Source organism: Giraffa tippelskirchi, chromosome 10 (assembly GCF_054371585.1).
Source record: "Giraffa tippelskirchi isolate mGirTip1 chromosome 10, T2T-mGirTip1v1.2.pri, whole genome shotgun sequence".
In the NCBI taxonomy this organism is placed as follows: domain Eukaryota; kingdom Metazoa; phylum Chordata; class Mammalia; order Artiodactyla; family Giraffidae; genus Giraffa; species Giraffa tippelskirchi.
This window is the reverse complement of record NC_137284.1, coordinates 71,640,993-71,660,748: the sequence shown is the minus strand read 5'-3', so window position 1 is coordinate 71,660,748 and position 19,756 is coordinate 71,640,993. Positions and strand designations below refer to the sequence as shown.

The 19,756-nt window shown below is 37.5% G+C and overlaps 1 protein-coding gene across 10 annotated transcripts in view; it reads left to right on the top strand.

The window, feature by feature from the left end:
* Nucleotides 1-19,756, top strand: part of CRPPA (CDP-L-ribitol pyrophosphorylase A) — a 417,735-nt gene that overhangs the window by 280,541 nt on the left and 117,438 nt on the right. For 3 of the 10 annotated variants that reach the window (XR_014067826.1, XR_014067827.1, XM_081537647.1), the window contains exons 10-11: nucleotides 17,745-17,771; nucleotides 19,732-19,752. The exons of 5 other annotated variants lie outside the window; for them this stretch is intronic. Coding sequence is in view for 2 of the 5 variants with exons in the window: in XM_081537647.1 (XP_081393773.1) it covers nucleotides 17,745-17,762 (18 nt within the window). In the remaining 3 variants the exon portion in view is untranslated. Of the gene's footprint in view, nucleotides 1-17,744; nucleotides 17,796-19,731; nucleotides 19,753-19,756 lie in introns of all 10 variants that reach the window. 2 more of the 10 variants (XR_014067825.1, XM_081537645.1) reach the window with 1 other exon arrangement.

Genomic DNA, 19,756 nt, shown 5'->3' with positions numbered 1-19,756 from the left:
GTGGCCTGAATGGTTCAAACATCTCTGAGTGAATCACATTCTTAACTGAAGTGAAAATTACGTGTATTTTACATTTTCATGTAAAGTATTTTCTGTAAATAATTGTGCAGAGGTATAACATCATGAATTTTAAAGTTTCCCAAGGCACAATCTTCCGCTTGAAAAGTTGGAATTATGTCTGTATTTAAGTTTTGTGTTTCATTTAAGCTATACTTGTGTAAATGAAGTAGGAACATACTTTTCTCCAAATCGATCACCTTCATATTGGTCTTATTTGGCCAGGGGATGATTAGTTGGTTTCAGTTGAAGCTCCCTGTTGACCAAAATCTTTACATGTGCAGGCCTAAACAGTCATATGATTGGCATTACTGAAACGTCAGCTACACAAAGGTAGAAAAACCCAGTGGTCATACATGAGTATATCAAGCCCAGGAGGCAGTGTGGGTAAGGCTTATTGTATAGGCTTGAGTTTGGCGATATGCAATAGTGTTGGCAGCATCCGAAGGAAACCTGAAGGACAAATTATCTGGCCCAAATCTTGGCTCTGCCACCAAACAGCACTGCGGCTATGGACAGTTAGCTTAAATCTCTCTGAACTTAACTTTTCACATCTTTGAAACTGGAATAAAAATAGTATTTTCCTCATGAAATTGTGATGATAAAACAGACATAAAAAATGGTAAAATGTAAGAGTAACAGAAATACTATCTATTATCATTATTACTCTTAGGATTTGGATGTAGGTGAAGGCAATGGCACCCCACTCCAGTACTCTTGCCTGGAAAATCCCATGGACGGAGGAGCCTGGTAGGCTACAGTCCATGGGATCGCTAAGAGTCGGACACGACTGAGCGACTTCACTTTCACTTTTCCCTTTCATACACTGTAGAAGGAAATGGCAACCCACTCCAGTATTCTTGCCGGGAGAATCCCAGGGACGGCGGAGCCTGGTGGGCTGCCGTCTAGGGGGTCGCACAGAGTCGGACACGACTGAAGCGACTTAGCAGTAGCAGTTATCAATAAGTAGGACATTGAAACCATAGATTTAATAGGGTGTCAGAAAGCCTAGAATAGAGTCCCAGGGAAGTTGACATTTAAGAGGTAGGCAAAGGAATGTGGACTTGCTAAGTTACCATGCTGCAAGTAGATATTTTAGAAACTAAGATAAAAGGACATTCGAAGGAAGAGAGAATTGGTTCACATTACGAGACACAAAGGGAAAAGCAGGTTGCTGGGTTTCACACCCCCAAGTGCCAGCATTAAGTGTGACTGTGTAAGTGGAACCGCTTGTCCCATGTTCATGTATTACAGAGTGAGTGATGTACATGGAGTTGGTTAATGCAGGACATTCTCAGACTCTCAAACAGTGTCAAGTAAGGTAAGGACTTTAAAACATTTGTTTTAAAGTGTACGCACATGGTAACCATGACAAGGGCTGTGATGGTGTTAGTCTAGGAGGAAATCAGGTGGCAGTAAGATGAAGTCTAATGAGAGCATGGCAATCTGAAGACAGTGATGATACCTGTGAAGAGGGCAGGCAGGAAGTGCAGGCCCTGAAGGAGACTGGCCACGTGGAGGTTTCTTGTTTTACGATAGGAAACCATGCTGATGTTAAGGAGAAGTTACGAAGGCAGTGATATAAAAGAGAGAGGGGCTTCTGCGCAGCATCAGTATGTCCAGAGTGATGGGATACAGGGCATAGTTGTTGTTCAGTCGCTAAGTCACATCTGACTCTTTGTGATCCCATAGACTGCAGCACACGAGGCTCCCCTGTCCTTCACCATCTCCCGGAGTTTACTCAAACTCATGCCCGTTGAGTTGGTGATGCCATCTACCCATCTCATCCTTTGTCATCCCCTTCTCCTCCTGCCTTCAATCTTTCCCAGCATCAGGGTCTTTTCCAGTGAGTCAGCTCTTTACATCATGTGGCCAAAGTGTTGGGAAAAAAAATAGATATTTGTATATATTCATATAAGTATATGAATTCATGTAAGTATATATAATATATATCATATATGTATAAAATATATATACATGTATGTTCAGAAAGTATCTCTTTACCCACTTATTTGTGAAAAACTGAAAGTGTTAGTCACTCAGTCATGTCCAGGTCTTTGTGACTCCATGAGCTGTACCTTTCTCCCTGTGATTCTCCAGGCAAGAATACTGCAGTGGGTTGCAATTCACTTCTCCAGGGGATCTTCCTGATCCAGAGATGGAACCCAGGTCTCCTACATTGCAGGCAGATTCTTTACTGTCTGAGACACCAGGGAAGCCCTGTTTATTTGTAGCACTACAGAACTCCCTCTGAATACTTTCCTACAGGAAATTAATTTTTACTAACAGACCTTTTTTTTTTTCTCATGGGCACCCCTTGGCAATAGAAATCAAAGAGAAACTTTACTATAGAGTTCATTTCTATAACAAATTATAAAATATGTATGATTGTAACAAACCAAAACTTTTTATTCTGAAGTCAACATGAAAATTAGCAGAAACTAGATTTTAAATACTAGTTCTACTTCATATTTATACTTGTAGTTCTGTCTCACAAGAAACTAGGATTCCATTAATAATTAACTATCCCACATGTAACAAAAGAAACTGGCGGCCTTCTTAGTTTTATGTAACGATTCAGGAAGTATACTCAAATTCAGAATTTTTAATGGAACCCAGCCACTTTTGGAAAACATCAGCATTTGGGATTTTCACTATATAGCTCTCTTTTAGCACTTTTGTATTTCCCTTACTGTAGGGCCTCATAACAGGAAATTTTATCATATCCATTTTGCATAAAAGTTTATTTTTTTCAGCAAATCACTTCTAAATGTAGACACAAAGCTAGCTTCTGTAGATGAGGTTTTATAAAATTTGCTTTCCAGAAGTTTGCAGTTCAGAAGATGAGTTTCTCATTGTAAATATTAACATTTGCTAGTTTTAAAAGACCTGCTTTGAGGATTGATTTAAATTAGATGAACATGTATCGTAGATGTAGAACCATAGAAAGACTTGCAGTTTTCTAAACTGCTCTGACACATCCCCAATTCAGTGGCTGAAACGAGATAGAAGTTTATTTTTCTCTTGCATAACAGTCCAGATGGATCCTCCAGGTGTGTTAGCAGCTCTATTTCACGCAGGCAGCACCTCTACCATTTTGGGGGCCCAACTTCCAAAGTCACTGTTTGCAACAACTCCAAAGAGAAGTGAAAAGAAAAGAACAGAAGCCTTGGGCCAGAGATTTCCTTTAAGCAAGTCAAATAGAAGTTGTTCACATTGTTCTTGCTTTTATTCCATTAGCAATGAGGGATTAGTCACATGGTCATACATGCACCGATGCAATAGACATGAACTTGGCAAACTTCGGGAGATGGTGAGAGACGGGCCTGGTGTGCTGCAGTCCATGTGGTTGCAAAGAGTCGGACATGACTGGCGATTGAACAACAACATACATGTAGCAAAGGGATCTAGGAAATGCAATCTCCAGCCAGAAGCCATTTCTCAGACACATTTTACTATAATTGAGGAGCAGGGAGAAAGTCCTTAATGGACAGCTAGCAATACCAGACATACATACAATTGAATGTATAGCGAGAAATACAGTGTTTTTAAGAGCATTATTCCACTCATTAAGAGATTTTAGAAAAGTAAAATTTTGGTTTGTCCCACATTAATATTATTCCAGATTTACCTATATTGTTGTAGACTCAGTCACAATACCTGAAGTTCATGTAACATGTTTTGGATATCTTCTCCACCCCCTCCCCACCCCCCAAAAAAGCTTGAAGGAAAATTAATAGTATAACATTAGATAAGAAAAATACATTTTCTTGAGAAAATTTCTACCTGTACCTGTTCTGTTTTCCAGTTGCTGTATTTTCCTAAATTAACTATCCATTTCATTTATGAATTTATTCATAAATGTGTATTTCCCCCTACCATGTTTGGTAATAAGTTACATACTACCCAGCGATTAAGAGTTCAGAAGGGAAATGCATATGGTGACAGTAATGTGTCATACAGGTAACAGAGGGATGGCAAAAGGAAGAAGTGTTTCAGAGAAGGCCTCAGAGAATAGATGATTCATACTCTGGGGTGTAAAGGATGAATGGAAATGTCTACATTTACAAAAAGGGTAATCAGAGGAACACTATAGGAATTAAAAATGGCGTATTCAAGGGCATGGGGTCTGGAGAACTCCAAATTAGTTGATGTAAATAGAGTGAAGGACCCAGAGGTGGAGCAGAGTCTTCAGAAGAACCTTGGATGCTATGCCAGCATGACCCATTTAATGATTCTGAAACCCCTGAGGTAGGTGAATGTGTCCCTCCGACTTTTGTCACTGTGGAGGAGTCCTTACAAATGGTATTGTGGAGTATTTTCTCTCTTCTTCTTAGCTTTTAAGCATGAGACAAAAGTCTGGTGTGCTGCAGTTCATGGGGCAGGAAAGAGTTGGGCTTGACTCAGCAACTGAACAACAACAACAACAGCATAAGACATACCATCATAAAAAATAAGCCAGCTGATTTATTAAGCTCAGTTTAGTTGCTCAGTCATGTCCAACTCTTTGCGACCCCATGGACTGCAGCACGCCAGGCTCCCTGTCCATCACCAACTTGCTTGGTGCTGGAGCTTGCTCAAACTCATGTCCATCGAGTCAGGGATGCCATCCAACCATCTCATCCTCTGTCGTGCCCTTCTCCTCCTGCCTTCAGTCTTTCCCAGCATCAGGGTCTTTTCTAAGGAATCAGTTCTCATGAGGTGGCCAAAGTATGGGAGCTTCAGCATCAGTCCTTCCAATGAATATTCAGAACTGTTTTCCTTTAGGATTGACTGGTTTGATTTATTAAGCTAAAATTATGAAGACCAAACTTTAGGGTATAAGTATTATTTACTTTTCATTATATGATAGAATAAGTTCATTCTACATTTTAGTATGCAATATGCTGTAAATCTTTTTTTCTTAAATAAATATACCACAATACAAACAAGAATCATCCTTTTTCAATGAAAGTAGCAAGAACTTCCTTTTCTATGTATAAAATGAGTTTAAAGATGATATGAGATAACTTTTACATATAACTTTATGTATATTTACATATATAACACATACAACTTTTTATATAAACTTTGATAATATAATTTAAAGTAAGCAGTCTTTTTATCTTAAACCATGTAAAATGAAAATGTTATTATCATATAACACTTAGAAAATATTTCAGAAGTTCAACAAAAGTTTTTAAAGGAAGTTTATAGGTAACAACCCCTGAAAGGGGTCAAGTCAGAGAGTAATGTGATTAGATTTGCTTTATAGGAAGGTCTCTTTCAGAGCAGTTTGGTAGGTGAGTTGGAAAGAAATAGAGGTAGAAAGAGACATAAGGGAAAAGAAAGCAAAGCCAGGCAAGAGGTGGCTAGAGCTTGAGGTGTGCAGAAATGATGGACAGGACATCACGTGAGGAGTCAAGAGACCCACATAGTGGTGAGCTGATGGGTCTTAGAGAATGAGAGGCCAAAGGAGTGGGAGGAGCCTAGGTGACTCGGGTTTTAAGCTGCAGTCAGTGTAGATGAAGGTGATGGTGTAACTAGGGAAGGCACTAGGGGAGATGAAGTTGAAACATGTTTCGTTCTAAAATCTTAATTAATGTTCTTTGATTAATATAATTACAATGCATCGAACCTGGACTGGTGATTCGACCCAGAGGGATGGGATGGGGAGGGAGGTGGGAGGGGGGTTCGGGAAGGGGAACACATATACACCCATGGCGGATTCATGTCAATGTATGGCAAAACCAATACAATATTGTAAAGTTAAAAATAGATAAATAAATTTAAATTAAAAAAAATAAAAATAAGGACAATAACTGAAAAGAAAATATGGAGTCATATTAGCAGATATGTAATCTGTTCATGACACTTTTGAGATTAAACTAATCTTAATAACAGAATAATCTTCATCTTAATAAACAGATTAAACTAATTAAAAAATATAATTACAATAGTGTTCAGGATGACTTGGTTTTATCATAATGAATACACACTTGGTGCAGAATCAAGTTTCCATGTGAGGACTTTCTCCCAACTCTTATACCTTCCAGGTGCTTGCATGCGTGCTAAGTCACTTCAGGCATGTCCCACTCTTTGCAACGCTATGGACTGTAGCCTGCTATGCTCCTCTGTCCATGAGATTCTCCAGGCAAGAGAATCTTGCCATGCCCTCCTCCAGGGGATCTTCCCGACCCAGGGATAGAACCTGTGTGTCTTAGGTCTCCTGCACTGGCAGACGGATCTGTACCACTAGTGCCACCTGGGAAGCCCCATCCTTCAGGGTTCTTTAACCCTATTTGCTTATCTTCCTCACTTTGGTTTCTTCAAATCAGAGTAACAAATGCAAGTTTATGAATTTCACTTCTTGTCTCTTTAAGGGGAAAAAAAAACAAAACAGGATATGTGCTCTGAAAGATTTCCCCATATCTCAAAAACACTCAAAGTATTTCTCTTCTTTCTCAGTAGCTTCCTGTGGTTTGCTTTGAAGTCTTTGTTATCAAAAGAAGTAATTTATGAGTCTCTTCAGGGCATTAGATTTGGAGTACAAAAACTTGTATGTCTTTGCTGCTAACTTGCTATGTTGTGTTAGGCAAAAAGTATTGCCTCCTTGGAGCTTAATTGTGCTCTTTATACAATTATAGGATTGAATTTGATCAGAGATTCTTAAATCGCGATTGTTGACCTTACTTCAGGTGCTCCATGAACTCTGTAAAATGACCTGTAAAATCCTGAGCCTGTTGATGCATATTCCTACAACAGGGTCCACAAATTTCATTAGATTCTTAGAGATCTAGGACACCCAAAAAAGTTTTTAAAAAACCCACTGTTATGATCATTTAAAATTCTGTGTTTTTTGTCATAAAGCTTCCATCTTTTGATGGCAGTGAAAATATTCCACATGACATAGTATGGAATTTTCTTATACATAGACCTCTCATTTTATACATTCATTCCTGAGTCATGCTGGATCTTTTTGTTCCTTTGCCATCTTCTAAGATGGCATGAGTAAAGTCCCAGCGTCTGGTGGGAAGGATGAAGTGGGGAGAGTAAGTGAAGTTAAAGAGGTCACCAGAAGGAGGATGCTGTGTGTGGTCAAGACTTGACTCTCAAGACTAGGAGCATATTTAGGTGTTCTTCCCTTTACTCACGAAAACCACAAGAAAGGAAGTTAAACCCTTGGCACAGTCCTTTGAAAAAGCTGCCAATGTCTGTCCTAGACACACAAATTGGCTGCAAAGTACAAGTGTGGGCAAAACTGGCCAAAAGCTTGTCTAACTCAGATAGAGCAAAGACAGTTACTGAGATGAACCAAGTACGATAAATTGAGAGTGTTGACCCTAGAGCTATTTTTGAGTCTGAACCTTGGCCAAAGCTCCAGTAAACTCACCCAGACACCCTTCTTCAATTCCAGATAGCTTAATTATGTAGTGGTTACTTTTTGCTTCTCAGTAACTTGAGAGTATACAGAGTTTAGCTTCATTTGTATTTACCTCATTAATGACAAAACAACATTTTAGTCTTTAAGAAATGTATACGTTGTCTATGTTGATCTTAATCACACTTATTTGTGTTGCCCCCTCCCCTTGACTTTGCCTCATATTCTTACCATATCCTGCGGCGTACTGCTTCTCAGACTAACTGAGGTTAAAGAGCTCTTTTCTGTTTCACTTTATGTTTTTGTCTGGTTCAGTTCAGTTCAGTTCAGTTGCTCAGTCGTGTCTGACTCTTTGTGACCCCATGAACCACAGCATACCAGGCCTCCCTGTCCATCACCAACTCCCAGAGTCCACCCAAACCCATGTCCATTGAGTCAGTGATGCTATCCAACCATCTCATCCTCTGTCGTCCCCTTCTCCTCCCACCCTCAATCTTTCCCAGCATCAGGGTCTTTTCAAGTAAGTCAGCTTTTTGCAGCAGGTGGCCAAAGTATTGGAGTCTCAGCTTCAACATCAGTCCTACCAATGAACACCCAGGACTGATCTCCTTTAGGATGGACTGATTGGATCTCCTTGCAGTCCAAGGGACTCTCAAGAGTCTTCTCCAACACCTCAGTTCAAAAGCATCAATTCTTCGGCACTCAGCTTTCTTTGTTTGTTTGTTTGGTTTTATTAAATTATAATTCCCCCAAATCTATCCTCATGTTTCTATTGTACATCTATTAGGGAGCTCATCATGTGACTCAACACTTTAAATTCTGTAGTATCTGAGCTGGTCAATAGTTTGTTGAGTGAGATGAGTCCTCTCATCACACACTTGGATATTAAAGTAATATAATTTGGAGGAATCTTTGTACCATTAAAATGAGGGGGCAGTTGATTTATGTTGAATATATATGATAGCTATAGCTGGCCCATGGTTTGGTAAAAGAAATAAATAGAACAATGGACACCATGCAGCAGTGCATTAGTATTCAAGACCAATAACATCGTTTTTAAAAACTTTAAGAATCGATGGTAAAATATCAATGTTAATTAAAGAGAACTGCATTAAAAACACTTGCATGTTTTGTTAGAAAGTCTCAAACACAAGAAAATTTTAAATGTAATCTCTAGTTCTACTCTACTCACTGAGTCTCAGAAGAAATGGATATATCAGTGATTATTTATATATTGTAATATATAGGCATGTATTTTTACTCTTACACTCCTATGACAAAAGTTTAATCTTGTTGTCCTGAGTATTTAGACATGCTACACTCCTTATAAGCATTCCTTCACATTCACTATATAATTCATGTGGGGAATCAAGACTATACTATTTAGCCAGTGCTCAATAAATTTATTTATATTCAAGTTCTGGAATAAAACCTTGAATACTGTTATTATTTGGTTTTGGCACACCCCAATGCAAGTAGTCGGCAGCAGGCCACCACCTCCGTAAAGTTATTTATTGCCGCTTGTGGTTGGACTACTTAAATGTAATAAATCACTCGAGAGCCACATGCCATTAAATTTTAAACGATTTACTCAATGAAAGGCTTTCCGGATGCAATTGTCTCAAATGCAAGTCTATAATTATTATTTTGAGTTGAGTGGTTAAATGTCTGCATTCTGCTTCATAAAACACAATTCAGATTGGCATTATTTTAATTAAAAAATTAAAATACAACACTGGAAGAAATTGGTGGTGCTCAATATTTTAATTCCAGCAGTTGCTTCTCACCTCTACCTTGAGTTTATCCCTTGGGGAAAGTTGGAAAGTTCAAAATTAGGGGGCTGTATTGTTACTTAAGGTGAAAATGTTAATTAGCACATTTTACACACAATTTATTTTTCTAGAGAAAAATCACTTAACCTTCCAGAAGTTCATGTTCCTCCTCCGTAAAATGTCCATCATAATTTCAGTGACAAGAGACCATTTTAGAGACAACTAAGTAAATATGAGACATCTTGTATAACACCTGCTGGGTATCTGTGATGTATGGGATGAGTTAGGTTCCTTTGTGTGAGATAAGTGTAAGAAATATGACTTGGTAGATATATCTATGCCTGCCATTTACCTGCAGTTTGCTTTGCTTTGTGTGTGTGTATGTGCTCAGTCGCTCAGTTGAGTCCAATTCTATGTGGCCCCATGCACCATAGCCTGCCAGGCTCCTCTGTCCATGGGATTCTCCAGGCAAGAATACTTGGGTGGGTAGCTATTCCCTTCTCCAGGAGATCTTCTCAACCCAGGGACTGAACCCTCATCTCGTGGGTCTCCTGCATTGGCAGATGGATTCTTGACCACTGTGACACCTGGGACTCTCAGGTGCCTCGCTTTATACAGTAAATAAATTCTGAGAGTTGACTAAATTAGGTTTTTAATTTTAAAGAATGATAGGAAATTATTTATACTAGTAGTCATCAAATGTACTCAATAAAGGAACAGACTGTAAACAGTTTAGATTTCACAGGTCACATGCAATCTTTCCCTCATATTCTTTCCATTATTTTAAAACCCTTTAAAAATATAAAAATAATTCTCTGCTTATAGATGGAAGAAAAATAGGCCACAAAACCAGATCTGACTCACTAATAGTTTGCTGATCACTGATTTACATTCATATTATAATAGTTTAAATACCTTATAGGTAGTTTATGCAAGAAATTATGAAAAGAAATTGACAACAAATGTTTCTGGTAGGCTAATAGATCTAGTGGATAAACCTAAATGTATATTGTTTGTTTTACTTAAAGCTAAACATAAATAAGACAAGCTACTAGGGAAGTGTTCCTTTGCCTTAAATGTTGAATTTCTAAATATGTAAAATCCAATTATTTTGAGAACTTAGGCAATAACAAGTACACCATAAAATCCAGAGTAGAATTTATGCAGAAGAACGTACACAGCTGGTTTTCTTTCTGAAAAATGCATCAAACTTTCTAGGATGCATATACTAATTAGAAATTTAAAAATAATTTAAGATATGAAATATTAATAAACCCAAGCAATATTTCTGCAGATATTTTGAAGAAAGCTTTGTATGTAATAAGATTTTTATTGAATTAGTAATATTAGTGCTGTACAAATAAAAACCAGGCTCTTGATGATCAGAATAGTGGTTATTTTCCTGTGCATCCACTACAGTGTGCATTATTTGTGTGTGTATGTATTGTGTAAAAATCATATAGTTTATAATTTTTTGCCTATTACTTCAAAATCTACAAGAAATATACCTAGATTATTAAGCAAAGCAAACGAAAATGAGTCCTCCCAAGTTTGGTTTTGGCAAGTTTTTGGTTTCAGATGGTGATTTTTAAATTTTTGAAGTTATTTTGTCTTATATTTGTTATGAATGAAACTATTCTCTCTCTTGAAAGAGACAGCAAATTAACAAATAGTTAATTTCATTTAGGTATTGAGACACCACACCCATCTCATTTACACTATCTTATTGTACCACTCTTTGAACTATGTCTTTAACAGAATTCTAAGAAAGCAACTATTTGTTGATTATTTCTTATTAGTGATTAGAATATGGGATCCTTAGTATTTTCTTACAGCATATGGTGCTCACTCAGGAAATTTTGCTTACTGACAGTCTTAACTCTCATTCATAGGTTTTTTTTTTTTCTTTTGTGGTGTTATTATTCTTTTAATTCTAAAAATGACAGAATGTGCATCCTTATTTATACCAGATTTTCAACATGAGATGAAAAGTCATTAAAAAGCCATGGTTCATGTTTTCAGAATGTGTCAAGGGATTCCTATAGGTTTAGTCCTAGCATTTAGCATCCTTAAAAATAGTGATTTGTCATCAGAATCACTTCAACATCCTCCACTGAAAAGTCTTTCTATTAATCTTAACAGTATCCTTAATAAGACAGAGAGGTTTTGTTTTAATAGTTACAATAAATTTTAGAAGTGGTAAAGTAAAAAGAAAGTTGCTGAGTATCCATCAATTGAGAGGAAATAAAACAAATAATCCTTGTCCCCTAAATATTCCATTGACATTGTGTAGCATATGGTTTGTGATAAATATATAGTCACTTAAAATTGTTTTACTCATTTTATTAAAATATTTAAATATAAAAGATTTTACATAATTATGACATAAAATACTCTATCAAATAGCACCTGATTTATTGTACGTAGAATTACCAAGTGAGGTAAACCAAGTTTCTATTAATACTTGATTTTTCTCTTTAGGAGGCTAAATGATTTTACAGATATAGTTAGAACTTAATTGTAATTTTTAATGGATGAATATTCTGGTAACCTAAGAAATTATTTTAGTGTATAAGAATACCACATGTTATCTTTTTAAAGAAAAACACTGTTATATCTGAATGCTAAATTTTGAAAAAATGGAGAATACAAAATAAGGTCCTTGATTTCCTCAGTACTGACACAATACCTGTACATGTAGTGATATAATTTTTAAAAACTTTATTATTATGGAAAATTTCAAACACACACAAAGTAGAAGGAGTACAGTAATAAATCCCCATGAATCCATTGATTAGATTCAAGAATTATCAGCACACAGCCAGGCTCAGTTCATCTATATCATTCTCTTATCCCATCTCCATTTTTGAATGCTGTAGGTCCTTGTTGGATATTTATTTTAAATATAGTAATGTGTATATGTCAATCCCAAACTCCTAAATTATCCCTCCTTCCCCCCAGTAGCCATAAGTTAATATGGGTTTGTTTCTGTCCTTGTGAATAAATTCATTTGTATCTTTTTTTTTAGATTCTACATATTAGCAATGTCATATATTTGTCTTTGTCTTTCTGACTTGCGTCACTCAGTATGACAATCTCAGTGTCTATCTGTGTTGCTACAAATGGCATCATTTCATTCTTTTTAATGGCTGAGTAATATTCCATTGTATATATACGTACCACCACTTCTTTATCCATTCCTCTGTCAGTGGTCATTTCACTGGTGGTAGCAGGAAGAGGACGTGTGCACGTTTCCTGTACATTCTTTGCAGAGTGTTGTTCTAGATCCTGCATTCTATAAGACTGCCATAGACGGGGCTATCTTTCCATTCTGTGGCAGGATAGGATACAAAGAGAAGTTTCCATTTCTTCAACATTTAAACCCTTTACATTCTATGTGACCTCGACTAGAAAGAGCCCAGCCTGGCTACTCATGGCTTCTCTGGAAAGCATTCAAAAAGAGTGATTCCTGAGATTAATCCTAGGTAAATGTGGGTCAACTCGGTTCCTTCCAAATCACCAATGACTTGATTCTTGCTGAGTTAGTAAAATAATCCGTTTGTTGTTGGTGTGTTAGTTGCTCAGACGTGTCTGACTATTTGTGACCCTACGGACTGTAGCCCCACCAGGCTCCTCTGTCTATGATATTCTCCAGTCAAGAATGCTGGAGTGGTTGCCATGCCCTCCTCCAGGGGGTCTTCCCGATCCAGGGATCAAACCCAGGTCTCCTGTATCGTAGATGGATTCTTTACCATCTGAGCTATCAGGAAATCCATATAGAACTAATTATTTTTAATTCCATCTTTGTTTTTCTAAAATCTGGTTTCATGGTGAATATATGAAATTATGACTTGAATCTGCTATTGATTTTCCTTTGCTTACAGCACTGATATTACAATTACAGTGACTCTTACAAAAGGCAGCTCATGGAATCAAGAGGCTGTGTAAAAGTTAAGGAGTTTTCTTCCTTTATGTAGGTTTCGTATATTAGTCACTCAGTCGTGTCCAACCTTCACACCAGGCTGCTCTGTCCGTGGAATTCTCCAGGCAAGAATACTGGAGTGGAGAGCCATTCCTTTCTCCAAGGGATTAAGTATAAATGAAATAAAATGGAATTAATTTTCAAACTTGGAAATAGATAACTTTAAAAATAAATTTGAAGTTTTACTGATCCTTATCACACAATATTCATTTTTCTGGATACAAATTGCCTCAAGCCTAAAGGCTACATTAGATGTTTCGAAAGCTTAACTGAGAGAGCATTCCATTTTTGTTTACCATTGAAATTGTTTTCTCCTATGCTATGCTTCCCTGGTAGCTCAGAAGGTAAAGCGTCTGCTTGCAACGCGGGAGACCTGGGTTCAGTCCCTGGGTCAGGAAGATCCCCTGAAGAAGGAAAGGGCAACCCACTCCAGTACTCTTGCCTGGAAAATCCCATGGACGGAGAAGCCTGGTAGGCTACAGTCCATGGGGTCGCAAAGAGTCAGACACAACAGAGCAACTTCATTTCATGCATAATGTGAAATGTTTTTCATGTACTTTATTGCTTATCCACTTGTTTCACTGTAGCATATCAACTTGTTTTTATTGTATTTGGCAGGCTCGATTTCAGAAGGTTTGGGGAGCATTTTAAAAATGTTAGTTGGCAGGAAAATTTTTTGAAGAACTGACCCTACTCCATAGGTCTGCATCAGTACCCTTTCTGGAGGAGATGGTGTTACTTATTAGAAAGGTTTAGGAGTGAGAGGTGACAATTATTTCCAGATCAAGTCTTAGTTCACTTGCCAACTGTGGCCACATTCTCTTGGGCACATTCTACCTAATCTGGCCCACACATCTATTGTCACTTAATGTTTTAGGCTCAAACATACTGTACCAGGGGCCACTTCTTCCTACCATGCATGTGCAAAATTTTTGTGCATTGTTGTATTAATGACATAAAAGATTACAAATAAATCTCCATTTACTTTATAGAAAAACTTATAAATTTGCATATAAAATATATATTTTGAATTCTATCTTTAACTGTATATCTTGCACTGCCTTTGTCTCACTTTCCTTGTGATGGAAGATATAATAGGATAAATCTCTTGGTAATATCATAATTGCTCCAAATGTCAGCCAGTGCAGAGACATCATTGTTGTTGTTCAGTCACTAAGTCATGTCACACTCTTTGCAACCCCATGGACTGCAGCACATCAATTTTCTCTGTCCTTTACTGTCTTCTGGAGTTATTCATGTCCATTGAGTTGGTGATGCTATCTAAACATCTTACCCTGTGCTGCCTCCTTCTCCTGTTGCCTTCGATCTTACCCAGCATTAGGGTCTTTTCCAATAAGTTGGCTCCCTGCATTAGGTGGCCAAAGTACTGGGGCTTCCAGATGGGCTTCCTGCCAGGCTTCTCTGTCCATGGGATTTCCCAGGAAAGAATACTGGGGTGGGTTACCATTTCCTTCTCCAGGGGATGTTGCCGACCCAGGGATTGAACTCACGTATCCAGCTTGGCAGGTGGGTTCTTTACCACAGGGAAGCCCAAAGACATAAATTAGTAAAGACAGATTGTAATGGTTGGCCTTTGGAGGAGAACTTTGTGTATTACAGTTTCTTTGGCATATAGGGATGATTGAAATGAATATTATCTGCAGATAAGTAATTACTGTATATTTACCCACAGTACTATAGTTTTTCTTCATAATCACACAGTCTAAATATTTTCTATTGGCCAAAATTCCTAACTATTTCACTGTTGATAAAAAGAAAATAACTATGTCAATGAAAATGAGAAAATATCCTTCCTAAGTTTTTGTAGAGGTTATATTTTTAAGGGAAAAACATGTGTCCAACTATTGTGTGTGTACAATAACTTACAAGGGGCTTTATAAGAAATTGCATTGGGAGAGATGAGATGTTCATATAAGTAATTTCTGTGTGAGGCAGTGTAAATGGTGAGTTGAACAGGCAATATGAGGACTGGAAAAGACAGGTCGTTTCTGCTTGAGATGATTGAGAAATAATTCTTGGAATAGATATCAGCATCAAATAGATATCAACATCAACTAAGATGGAAAATCCTGAAAGACCACAAATTATAGGCATGAAGGCAGGAACTAAATTGCCACTGTATTAATAAGGAATCTGACAAGCCTGACACATAGTTGGCACTTAGTAAATATTTGTAAATTATGACTGAATGTTGGATTTTTAATATTTATATATTTATAAATTTATATAATGTGAGTTCTAGGAGATTGTGTTAGGCAAGTAAGGACAAAAATGGTAGAAGGCTTAAGGTACATGTTAACACATCTTCATTTATTGTTTGAACAATTATTTTTTGGATCCGTGCTATGTGCTGGAACCTGTGATATACACTATGACAAACATGTTCCAACCATCAAGGAGCTTAAAATATAACTTAATTTAGGTGAGAAAAATTCATATTTTATTTTTCTTAAAAGCAAAGTTCTGTTACTTGATTAATTTTTAAATCTAGGTCATTAAGCAACTACTGCACAAATGACATCAGTCTTAATAACTATGCTTGGCAGAGTCATGTGCAAAAGACTGGGAATTGTTGTAACCGTGCCTATTTATATCAGGCTACTGATAGAAGGCTTAATTTAAAAGGTGAATCCTTGGGAGTATATAAAGGAGATAGACGAGAGGCATGTGGCAGGGATCAAGCAGATACTTTAAGGGAAGCCAGGGAATTGCTTCTTTTTGAGAGAAGGTGAGAATGACACCTCTGAGATCATCCTGGTTTCATGATTTCAAATTTGTTCATTGTGTTCTATTAACATTTCTGAAATAGTAAGTTATGCTGAAGGTCTTAATTGAGTCACTTAAGGCTTTCATCCTCGATTTTCTATAAACAAACCATAATAATAATTATTGCTATTACTGCTATTATTTGAAGACTTTTGCTATTATTATTTGAAGACTTTAGTAAACATTCCTTAAAGAGAAATGCCTTTTAAAATTTTTTATTAATGAATTTATTTTTGACTGTGCTGAGTCTTCATTGCTGTGCGTGGGCTTTTCTCTAGTTGCAGCAAGTGAGGGCTACTCTCTAGTTGCAGTGCGCAAGCTCCTCATTGCGGTGGCTTCTCTTGTTGTGGAGCATGGACGCTAAGCACCTGACCTTCAGTAGTTGTGGCACACAAGCTTAGTAGTTGTGGTGCAGAGGCATAGTTGCCCTGCAGCATGTGGGATCTTCCTGGACCAGGGATTGAACCTGTGTTCCCTGCAGTAGCAGGCAGATTCTTTACTGCTACACCACCAGGGAAGTCCTAAGTAGAAACACCTGTAATGTAAAGACAGATACTGAGTGACAGCATATGAAGTAGGAGTTTGTGGCTAACTCTAGTAAGCAGAATAGTGGTTCCCCACAAAATGTTCTGGGTCTAACTTCTGCAACCTGTAAATATGTTACTTGAAATGGTAAAGGTGAATTAAGCTTGCACATGAAAATAAGATTGCTAATCAGCTGACCTTCAAACAGGGAGATCATGCTAAGTGATCTGGGTGGACCCAATGTTGTTTTTTTAAAATTTATTTTTATTGGAGGATAATTATTTTATAATACTGTGTTGATTTCTGCCATACATCAACATGAATCGGCCATTGATATACATATGTCCTCTCCCTGTTGAACCTCTCTCTCATCTCTGACTCCCTCCTACCCCTCTAGGTTGTCACAAAGCACTGGGTTTGAGCTCCCTGTGTCATACAGCAAATTTCCACTGGCTATCTCATTTTACATTTGGTAATGTATATGTTTCAGTAAGTGGAAGAGGGAGTCAGAATTTTCAGGATGATAGGGAGTGAGAAAAAGACTTAACCAGCTATTGCTGGCTTTGGAGATGGAAGGGGTCACAACCCGAAGAATATGGGTAACCTCTTGAGGCCATCAAAAGCACAGAAATGGGTTCTCTGCTAGAGCTATTATCCCAGTGACGTCTGTGTTATTCTTCTCAGCTGCAGAACTCTTGAGATAACTTTGTATTGTTTTAAGCCACTAAATTTGTGCTAATTTATTATGGCAGCATATAGACAACTAATGTGTAAACATTTAGTAGTGGTAAGGATCACTTACAGGTTATTGTTAGAAGCTTGAAAGAAAGTATTATATATTAATGACATAAGGAGTTACAAATGGAATGTGAAAATTATTAAAGTTTAATCTCATAAATTTATTTATTTTTAAATTAATTTTTATTGTAGTATAGTTATTTTGGGGCTTCCCTAGTGGCTCAGTGGTAAAGAATCCGCCTGCCAATGAAGGAGACTCAGGTTTGATTCCTGGGTTGGGAGGATCCACTGGAGAAGGAAATAGCAACCCACTCCAGTAGTTTTGCCTGGAAAATCCCATGGACAGAGGAGCCTGGCGGGCTATAGTCCATGGGGTTGCAAAGAGTCGGACATGACTTAGTAGCTAAACATCAACAACAACATAGTTGATTTACAATGTTGTGTTAGTTTCTACTGTACAGCAAAGTGAATCAGTTATGCATATACATATATCTCTCTTTTTTTTTATTTCCTTCTCATTTAGGTCACCACAGAGCACTGAATTAACCTTGTAAGTTTAAATCATGATCTTGTTGTTTAGAATAGATGCAAGTACATAATAAATAAAAAACCTTCATGTACTAAACATTTTTTTAATTCTTGCAGATTAAGTAACAATGTTAATCATAGAAAAATGAAGTAAGTTTGTGATGTAATTTAAGGAATATAAACGGGAGATATGCTGTGTGTGCTTAGTTACTTTGTGACCCCATGGACTGTAGCCCGCCAGGCTCCTCTGTTCTTGGGGATGCTCCAGGCAAGAATACTGGAATGAGTTGCCATGCCCTCCTCCAGGGGATCTTCCCAACCCAGGGATCGAAACCAGGTCTCCCGCACTGCAGGTGTATTCTTTACCATCTGAGCCACCAGGGAAGCCCAAAAGGGAAATATGAAAAGTGTGAAATTGAAAGTTGCTCAGTTGTGTCCAACTCTCTGTGACCCCATGGACTATACCGTCCATGGAATTCTCCAGGCCGGAATACCAGAGTGGGTAGTCTATCCCTTCTCCAGCAGATCTTCCCTTCCCAGGAATCGAACCAGGGTCTCCTGCACTGCAGGTGGATTCTTTACCAACTGAGCTATGAGGGAAGCCCATAAGGGAGACATATGTATTTTTTAAATATGGTAACAAGATTATAAATATTCCACCACCTAGATTAATTAGATATTAACAGTATAATAAAGTACCTTGAATCTGGTGGGTCATGTTCTGTAGATCATGATCTTGGTGAAGAGATATTCCATATCCTTTGTATATTCTTCAGGTTCCTAAAATTCATAATGAAGTCTGTGTTTCTGTGTGTGCCTGTCTGTGTGTGTAGGGTGTGTGTTTTAACAAAATATGAATTATTTTCCCTGGTTTGAAGTTCCCAGGAGGGTTTTTTTTTTTTTTTTGATGTTGGGGCTGGGTTTCTTACATAAGATCATGAATGACTATATATATTTTTTATAATTTAATATGGAACATGTACAAAGTGCATTTTGACTCTTAAAGCAAATGTGCAGTTAGTAATTTCTCAAGCATTTTCACCAGTCTCTCATGAAGGGTGTCGTGGAAGAACTAACAGCAGATTGTCATTTCAGAAATGTTACTTCTCTTTGAAAGATGCGATTTTTACCTTCCTCTGTCTTGTGGCCAACTACCATGCAAACTTCTTGTCTCTACCAAGAAAATTTTGAGTCTCAATATCACAGAAAGGTCTAGGATATCAAAGCTTCACTTGGCACATGCTTTAATAACATTGACTGCTTCCCCATTTAGACTTAACTTATGAAAGATGTTTTCAAATAGCTTAATATCTCAACGTTAGACAGCAAGTCAGCTGTGCCATGACTATTTTACAGTGTAGAAGAGTATGTCATATTTGGCATAGGCATTAGTTTCTCCAGCTTGTGGGTGGTATTTTCCTTGAGATCAGAAATTGTTTTGGTTAATAAAACCACATTGCTAGACTGAGACTGAACGAATCTATCGGTCAATCTCACTATTGGTTTCTTACATTATCTTTTTGAATTTAAATTTTCTTATCACCAATTGGATCCCTATCTGCTCTGCCTTCTTCCCTGGTTGTTGTGAAGCTGACATGATGTACTGTCTTGAAACTCATGTGAAATAACCTAAGGCATTGATTCCCAAGTAGTGTTTTCTCCACCCCACTTCCCCAAAAAGGGAATTACTTCATGATCAAATTGATTTGTGCAATGATAGTACTGTATTCCACTTGGGGAGACTCGCAACTTATATTGGCTTATAAAAGACTCTGGGTATGCAGGCAGTAAAGTTAGGTTAATTCATTATTTCCCATGTTTTGTTGACCATGACTCCCTTTTATCACAGAATATACTATACACATCGTGGAATGTTATTTGGAAAAATGTCTTCAGACAGAAATTTACACATGTGGATACTGAGGCCTTATGAAGATAAAATTTCCAATTAAATCCTTTATTTTCTTCTTTACATTTTACAGGTAGAGAACAACAGAGGTTTGGTAA